Genomic DNA, 7,945 nt, shown 5'->3' on the forward strand with positions numbered 1-7,945 from the left:
TTGTTTAATGGTTTATATGTTTGGACATATCTCTCAAGGAGTATCTAATGTCTAAAGATTGAAATCATTGAAAGAACTATGATTGTTTAGGTATTATGAATGTTAAGAACTATGATTGTTTGGGTATTATGAGTGCGTGCTAGTTTGTTAAAGTTCTTTTTAGCGAGTATTGGAATAGAATTTATCATTGTTATGTGGGAAATGAATCATCCAGGATTGTGTTAAATTCATTGATTAGATGTTGCAAACATGTGTGCGCTCAACCTTAGGGGTTATCGAGGATCGTTTTAATGGTTAGTTAAGTTAACATACAACAATAACTATCACTAGAGTGATGAGATAACTTCATTGAGGAATTGTAAAGGAGTATGGGTAGGTATTCAAATAGTTGGTTTGAGGTTTGAGATATGAAACCTTTAGGGGGTGATGGGATTCAGTAAGAATGGCATGCGATAAGTATCCCCAGAATTCGACAATTCATATACTAATTCATATACCATGGCAATCTAGTTGGAGTAATCTGATGAATATAATAGAGCATTGTCAACAGCAATATAAAATTGTCATGGTAAGTTGGAATAAGCCAGAATTAGGTACTTACAAATTAAATACAGGTGGGAGTGCCCTACAGAATTCAGGTAAGATTGGAGGAGGTGGAATTCTAAGGAATCATCAAGGTAAAATAGTTTATGCTTTTTCTTTACCTCTAGGTTTTGGTACTAACAATATTGCAGAGATCAAGGCTTCACTATATGGGCTGGACTGGAGTGAACAACATGGCTACAAAAACATTGAGTTAGAAGTGGATTCAGAGCTGCTGTGCAATTGGATCAATAATACAATCAAGATACCATGGAGATATGAAGAAATTATCCAGCAAATTCAACAAATAGTTAGGAAATTGGATCATTTTCAGTGTCATCACATATACAGAGAAGCAAACTGTACTGCAGACATGCTAGCTAAATGGAGCCACAAGCTGGAAATACTTCAACATTTTTATACAACAACACAACTCAAGGGAGCAATTAGAGGAAGTTATCTATTGGAGAAGATGGGTATCCAGAACATTAGAAGAAGGAAACTCAAGAGAATAAAACATCCTCCCTAGATATAATTTTATACTTGAGAAGGAATTCCAATGTCATTAAACTTATTCATTGACTGTTTTAGTTGGTCGAATAGGTTTGCTATTTTCATTATCCATGTAAGGGGAGAGTCTCCCTCATTTATGCTTATTAGAAAATGTATTAAGAGAGGAGTCCTCTCTAGGTATTACTTTCTAATTGTGCATCTTATTGTATAAGGGTGGAATTGACTATCTTAGTAGATAAGTCAATTACATACCTACCAAATTTTAGAAGGTAAGGTCAATGCCCCCCTTCTTGTAAAATTTTGTTTCTATATATGATAAGGCCTGGGGGTGTTGCTAAGCCCCTGACCCACTCCAAGGGTCGTTTCTAAAAAAAAAATATACTACACTACCCTTACTTTAGCTGTCCTCTCCTACTTGATCACTCGGGTATGAGTGATGGGTAAATTAGTATTTATTATAACGACCTAATTCCATTGTTAGGGAAAAGATAAAAAAAAAGTATTTGAAGCCAGAAAACTCTTTTGTAGAAACATTGAAATCGGAGTCATTAAGGTGTAGGGTAAATGTGATAATGAATGAGATCTAGTTATATGTTCCTTTGGATTATTGGATATATAAGATGATAAGGAACCTATATGACTTTACGGAACTCACGCCGTGCGAGTAGAACTCCAAAAAATGATATTAGGGTGAATTGTAACATTTTTTGTTCGAGCAGGCTGGCAGAGAAGAGCCATTATAGCAGGATGGGTGAATCGTGGATGGCCAGACATGACTTTTAGTTTCTAATAACCCCTTAAACGATCTTATTTTGTACTTATCGATTTTAAAGCTAAAGAGAAGACCCAAGATGAGTTCCTCATAGTTTTTCCCCAGTCTGGAGGCTAAAGGTAACATTTTAACTCCCCAAATCCGTTTCTTAATCCATACAACCTATTTTTTTTATTATTATCGATGGGGAAGGTTAGTTGTCCCTATTTTTTTTTCCAATGAACCGATCACCAAAAGGAAGTATCTCTCTTAATTGTAAGGTGAAACGCTATCATCCAGGCGAAGAAAGTCCACGTTAGCCCCTCTACAATCATTTAATATCATAATGCATTATCGGGCATAGATGTTCACGAAACATTGTATGGGACATCAGCGAATAGTGGGAGTCTTACATCCGAGTGATGGAAAAATGATTATCAATGAATTCCTGAGCAGTTCTCACAACGTATGTGATTTATAACTATAATGATTATAACACACGTGATGAATGATAAATCTAACGAGCACCTGTGAAGAACGCATGCACAGAACGATTCATTGTTTCTAGTACGGGTCTATAAAATGAACCGAGAATGGGTAAATAACATTGGAAGAGGTTTTACTATGGACTCCATCTTAGTGACATTCTACCGTACCTTCACAATAAATAAAGCTAAAGAGTTAGGATCTCTCTAACCTCCCTTCAGTGAAACTCACTTTTTTGGAAGAAGATGAGCCCGTGCAAGTATCAGAATATGCATTCTTGCGATCTACAAAGTCCTTATGGCTTGCTTTTTGCCAGGTCATGGTGATATGCTGGACTTTATAAAAGGTTAGGAAGTAGGAGGCTCAGTATTGTTCGTTTATCCATCGGCAAATATGTGGCACACAATATACTCAATTTTACTTCCGCCCGGTGAAGCTTTTATAAAGTTGAGCATTGTTATGAAAAAAGACCTAATTTGGATATTATGATCTTAGGTTTACATTAGGGTTATTGGGTTTGTTATAATTAAAATATTATACCTGCTTGCGTATATTAATTGTTGTAGACCTAGAATAAGCGGAAATAATCCAGAAAGGGAAGATTCAAGTGCCTTAGGGGATTCAAGCTTAGATCGGATTGCCACATTGTGGCCTAACGGTGAATCAGATTCCTACGTTCAGGCATAAACATTGGATAGAATTGTCACATTTTTGCATAACTAACTTTGATTGAACTGCCAAGTTACGACATAAAAATTGAATTAGATTTTCATGTTACGACATAACTAAATTTTCATGTTAAGACATAACTAACTTTGATCGGATCAAGTTACATGACAGTTCCATTCACTTATTATATATTGGCTTGTTTTATGAACATGGACTGTGACTTATGACTTCTCAAAGAATTATACTTAGTGTAAGTGGGGAATAAAATTTCATTCATGCATTGAAAAAATGGACTTTAAAAGTGGTTGTGGTTTGGTTCTCTTAGGTTATGAAGATTGTGTTAATCAACGTTGTTCATATTCTGTATGTTACATGGTTATATTGTTGTAATTAGTTATCTATGTTTCCCTGAGATTATAGTTTTGTGATTCTAATTGTACACAGTGGTTGTGTACTGATACTACACTTGCTCTTATATTTGTAGAGTATAAGGAATCTTCCGGCGGCTATTGATAGACCTTGTAGAAGATTACTGATCGTTCTAAGTCAAAGGTGAGCTACGTCTTTTTGGCTTCCTTGGGTTCTCCTTTTGTTTAAGTCCACTCTTTTTTATTAAGACTATTTATTTTAAGTGCTCTTTAGTTTCGGGGTTGTACTTCTTATTCTAAGGGTTGTCGTTGTTAGAGTTTTGGTACAATAAATTTTAGGTTATAGATATTTAATTATGCATTGTTTAGTTAACAAAATTTATTTCGTAACTTAATTAACTTAGTTTTGGTTTAGTTGCTTAGTTTGGATTGTAGCAGTGGTTCTCCCACTATATGGTTAGTATGGGTGCCAATAACGATTGTTTGGATCATGAAACGTACATCCTATCTTTCTTTCTCGAGAACTCAGTAGATTTGCATCTTGTAAAATGAGTGAAGACTCTTTCAAAAAACGTTTTTATCCAAGTTCCCCATTAATAAATTTTATTAATGACATTTAGTAGAATAATATTTGAAGTTATAGAAGTAGAATAAAACTTTCAGGTTGTGACAATGAAATATTTTAAATTGTAAAAAATCATAAAAACAATGATTAACTATTTGTAAAAAATCAATTTTTGAAAAAAAGGAAAACAAATCGCTTTTGAACAAAAAAAGATAAAAAATTGATAATTGTGTACTAATTAATTTTGAATTCATTGATGATAATTGTTATTTAACATAAATTTAGGAGATTCAAATTAATTAGGTATATTTATTTTCCTTATTTCACTCTAATATGTGGACATTAATTAAAAAAAAAGATTTTATATATTTTGTTCATAGTTTCTATCTCTTATTCTTTTCCCTGAATTTGACCTCACTCATGAGTCTGCTTTTCTTTGCTTGAAAAGCCTTTATTTTGCGAAATGGACAGCTACTTATCTATATTAATTAAACTTGTTGGTAGATGAGATCTTTTTAATATGAATTCTTTATGATTTATTGTTTGTATTTGTATATTACTAAATAGTAAAAATAAATGAAAATATAAATGACATTTTCTGATTTCATTTATGTATAATATATTAATGTTGTGATTTGTTTTGTTTAAACGTCATTTTTTCCATATACGTATTAATTTATGTGAAACTGTAATTATTCAGATTCCTTGATTTTATTGGTACAATTGAGCTTTTTCTTAGTTATTTTGTTTATTTTTTACCATGGCTTTTACCGAGATTGAATTAATATATGAATTATATGAGTATAAGTGTATGGAATATTAAACAAATAAAATGGTTGTAAAGTTACGAAATTTGTGAATACAAATAAGTATTATACGTGTTGTAATATTGTTATGAAACATATATTTCTTTAGTCAATTTGATAATAATACTTATAATAATAATAATAATAATAATAATAATAATAATAATAATAATAATATTAATAATAATAATAATAATAATAATAATAACAATGATAAATAAATAAATAATAATGTGTCACGACCCAAAACGAGTCGTGAGTGGCACCCACCCTTAACCTACTAGGTGAGCAAACCAACAATTCTAAACACCAACATTCACCAATAGTTCAACTATGAATAAAAAAATATAATGCGGAAGATCCAAAACCTATTAATGTAACCAATTAAATAGGCTTCTAAAGTTTATCAATTGTTATCCCCAAAATCTTAAAGTCATCACATCAAGAACATCTATCCTCAAATTACAAGAATATATTAAAAGTAGGCTTAAAACTCGTCATATTATCTCTTAAACATGTAAATGGGATAATTTCCTTTTGAAAAAATTTATATCAATAAAGAATCGGGGAGTTGAGGATTTCTTAAATCTGAAACATCAGCAATTGCCCTGGAAGAATTTCAAGAGTTAGCAGAACCGACAGAGCGTAAAACCTATGAACAAAATTGATAAAAAAGGGTTGTTGAAGATATGGATGTGGTGCTTAAATTCAGAGTGTTACTATATTCAAGGCTAGAGATCGTGAAAATCAAAGAAGTTTCAATGCAGAACTAGTTATTAATGATAGGATGAAGATGCCCTTAGACAATATAGATAACTTTAATAAATGTATTTGATGTTCTCTTGCAAGTATGAATACCCTTCTAACTATATATTTAATTGATTTATTTATTTTAAAAGTATCGTATTAACTAATTTTGTTAATAACATTTAAGAGAGAAAAAGTCATGCTCTTGGGGGCTCTATGTTTACTCTTTTGTTCCATGGTTGGAAATGCATTGGCCAAAATTATATTATATCTCTTATTGAATCTATATAGCTCATGGATTGTTACCTTGTCGAATGTTAGAAATACATTTGAATAATTGAGTTTCGGCAGCTTGAAGAAAAAATAAATAAAATTATAGGTTTGAGTGAATTTCATAGTGTATTTTACATCATATTGCTGTGAATAAATATTCATTATTGTGTAAAAAATATCAGTAAAAACTATGATGATTTGTATTAAATTTGTATTAGGTTGACATGAAATTTGAATATGAATACATGTAGTGGACAATTTAGAAATTATGAGATACTGTGTGGTACTACGTAAAATATATTGTTGTTTTCTTATTTATAGCTTGAAGAATTTTAAAGATGTGTATGTCATTCTTGTTTAACCTCTCCCATGCAAGAGTAAATGTGATATACCGAACCATGTTACCAGCCAAATTTATGTCTCCTTGTTCTAAGATAACCGTATAAGACCACAACTTGAATGTTGGAAGAAGTTTGCTGATGTGAAATTCAAAAGGCCTAAAGTTACTTGCAGTAGATGTCCTCAAGTGGACCGCCATAGGAAGACATGTTCGAATTAATCTGCGATGAAAACTGATAGTTTATTTGTTTAAACTATAAAAAAATATCTTTTTTATTTTGTCTTTTAGACTCCTGTTTTGTCTTGATTGTAACAAAGTAGTCAATGTTTTGCAATAATTTTTATTGGCAATGCATATCAAATATATATCGAATTGATATCAAATGCATTCTAACTAAGTGTTTAATATTCTGCTCATGTTTTATACAAGATTCATTCAGTATTTATACCAAGTTAATATATAGGTTATTGTTTATATTAGTGAATAATATATAAGGTTATTATGATATACATTTTATAATAATTTGGTATGCGACTGAGTAACCATTGATATTATTTATTGTAATTTACCATGAGTATGAATTTGGTATCCAACTTGTGTCCTACTCTAAACCAAAATAAAACAGGATGTAATTGATTTTGGTACAAAATTTAATCATTGATGTTTTAAACTATTATATTCATATCATCCTGTATTTATATAGATTGTACCAACTTCATACATCTTTAAAATAATTAATCCACGCTTGTTAAGACAATATACTTTACAACCAAAATTTATTTATTACCATAAGGTGGCTGACTAGAATAAATATAAAACAAGATGTATTTGAGGTTGTTACAAACTACAATGATCACTATTTTACATTAACATAATTATTTCTTCAAATTATACATACATATTGCATAGCAACTCCAAACAACTTAAAAAAATTTTTATTCACACTTGTTAAGACAACATAATTTATAACTAGTATTAATTTTGTATCTATAAGGTGTCCAACATAAATAAATTTAAAACACGATTTAATTTAGGTTGTTACAAAATACAATGATCATTATGTTACATTGGCATAATCATTTTATCAAGGTATTTATATAGGTTGTATACCAATTTTATTCAATTTTTACTTTTTTATTAATTTTTTGGGTTAAAATATTAAGTAAAAAAATACCAATCATATATCAATATGGATGCCAAAAGTAAATAGTTCGGATACCAATTATAATACATATTAAGTTCAGGAACTCCTAATTGGAGTTTGTTTTGTTTCAGTTAATAAAAAAATGTTAGTTTATGAACTCTAAATACTGAATCCAAGTGGTACAAAGTCTTATCCTAAAATTGTAATAGCTAATCTGTAATTGATATGTAGTTTGTATCCGACTAGGAGAAAAAAGTTGATATTATATAGCATCAAATACATATATCAAACACCAAAATATCATCCAAAAGTTTCAAAACAACTTGTTATACTAAAAGTTCAAAGCTGCAATCAGCATTATCAAATTTGATCTTGATAGTCTTGGTATAAAATGATTTCATGTATCTTAAGCATATTCTTTTTCAATGCGATCGACCATGTTTTGTAACGATAGTTCTAGTTACTTCAGTCATAATTCATACAAAAAAGAGTAATTTACAAACTGCACTACAATCACCTAATTGTGTTATTGATATCTAACTAATTTTAAACCAATGTCAAAACACTTTTCATTCTAGTTGCATACCAATATTAAATAACATTTCATACCTTATTAATAAGTTGGAGATTAAAGTCAGATTCATACAAAAATTATACACATTTGTACAAGTTTTACATCAATATAAGTTTAGTACTAACAA

General features: G+C 30.2%; 1 protein-coding gene across 1 annotated transcript; it reads left to right on the forward strand.

Moving 5' to 3' along the window:
- The first annotated feature begins 442 nt into the window (after positions 1 to 442).
- On the forward strand, positions 443 to 1,885 carry LOC104645071 (uncharacterized). The gene is made up of 2 exons (XM_010316083.1): positions 443 to 1,058; positions 1,815 to 1,885. Exons 1-2 carry the CDS (start codon positions 443 to 445, stop codon positions 1,883 to 1,885), a joined length of 687 nt encoding a protein of 228 aa, XP_010314385.1.
- The last annotated feature ends 6,060 nt before the right edge of the window (positions 1,886 to 7,945 follow it).

This window comes from Solanum lycopersicum, chromosome 12 (assembly GCF_036512215.1).
Source record: "Solanum lycopersicum chromosome 12, SLM_r2.1".
NCBI lineage: Eukaryota > Viridiplantae > Streptophyta > Magnoliopsida > Solanales > Solanaceae > Solanum > Solanum lycopersicum.